Genomic DNA, 1298 nt, shown 5'->3' with positions numbered 1-1298 from the left:
ATGTATCTTAAAAATGAATCTGTAGTGACTGAATTTATCTTACTTGGATTTTCTGGAAGATGGGAACTTCGTATATTCTTCTTTTTTACTTTCTCCTTGATCTATAGTGCTACCGTGTTGGGAAATATTCTCATTATGGTTACAGTAACAGTTAGCTCCACCCTTCATTCTCCTATGTACTTCCTACTTGGAAACCTCTCCTTTTTGGACATGTGTCTCTCCACTGTCACCACACCCAAGATGATCGCAGGCTTGCTCACTGAAAACAAGACCATCTCCATATGGGGCTGCATGGCCCAGATGTTCTTTATGCACTTTTTTGGGGGGGCTGAAATGACTCTTTTGATAGCCATGGCCTTTGACAGATATGTGGCCATATGTAAACCCCTGAACTACAGGACAGTCATGAGCCACAGGTTGCTTAATGGGTTTGTGATACTTTCATGGACAATTGGTTTTGTACACACCATGAGCCAGATGGTATTAATTGTGAACTTGCCTTTCTGTGGCCCCAATGTTGTAGACAATATATTTTGTGACCTTCCCCTTGTGATTAAGCTTGCTTGTATCAAAACATATACCTTGGAATTATTTGTCATTGCTGACAGTGGGTTGCTCTCATTTATCTGTTTCATTCTTCTGCTTGTCTCCTACGCTGTCATCCTGGTCACTGTATGGCGAAGATCATCTGAAGGGCTCTCCAAGGCTCTGTCCACATTGTCTGCACACATCATTGTAGTCACTCTCTTCTTTGGACCTTGTATTTTTATCTATGCCTGGCCATTCAATAGTTTTGCAGGCAGCAATATCCTTTCTGTGTTTTACACTGTTATTACACCCTTACTGAATCCTATTATTTACACCCTGAGAAATCAGAAAATGCAAGGCACCATGAGAAAACTGTGGTTCCTACTTGTTAGCTCCACACAAAACTAGATTTAAGCTCTATATAATTAACACAATTTTCAGGAACTATGCTAACAGAACTTGAATAGATTATATACAATACTTGGTTTTACTCTTCTTATGTTAAAATCATAACCACTGAAGAAAAAGTTAATAATAAAATATTTTTAATTCACACAAGGCAATTATAACACATTATGATAATTAGCAGCCTGCAGCAAAGTAGACATGAAATCACTGAGCACTTTTACATAGACATTTAGGTATATTTACTAGTAAATAAATAAATATTTAAAATGTGGGAAATATTATTAGAGATGATTTTAATAGATACAGATTTTTACTGACATTCATAAACTTACATTGTTAAATGAGGTACCAATGACAAATAA

At 36.7% G+C, this 1298-nt stretch overlaps 1 protein-coding gene across 1 annotated transcript; it reads left to right on the top strand.

Moving 5' to 3' along the window:
* Positions 1-936, top strand: LOC129064092 (olfactory receptor 4L1-like). The gene has a single exon (XM_054565169.1). The coding sequence runs from the start codon at positions 1-3 to the stop codon at positions 934-936; it is 936 nt and encodes a 311-aa protein (XP_054421144.1).
* The last annotated feature ends 362 nt before the right edge of the window (positions 937-1298 follow it).

The sequence above is a fragment of the Pteronotus mesoamericanus genome, unplaced genomic scaffold (genome assembly GCF_021234165.1).
Source record: "Pteronotus mesoamericanus isolate MK-2021 breed Mesoamerican mustached bat unplaced genomic scaffold, CSHL_Meso_final contig_164, whole genome shotgun sequence".
Classification (NCBI taxonomy): Eukaryota; Metazoa; Chordata; class Mammalia; order Chiroptera; family Mormoopidae; genus Pteronotus; species Pteronotus mesoamericanus.
This window is presented reverse-complemented; position numbering and strand designations above follow the sequence as displayed.

Coding starts and splice junctions, on each gene's coding strand:
- LOC129064092 (XM_054565169.1), top strand. CDS start 1: ATGTATCTTAAAAATGAATCTGTAGTGACTGAATTTATCTTACTTGGA.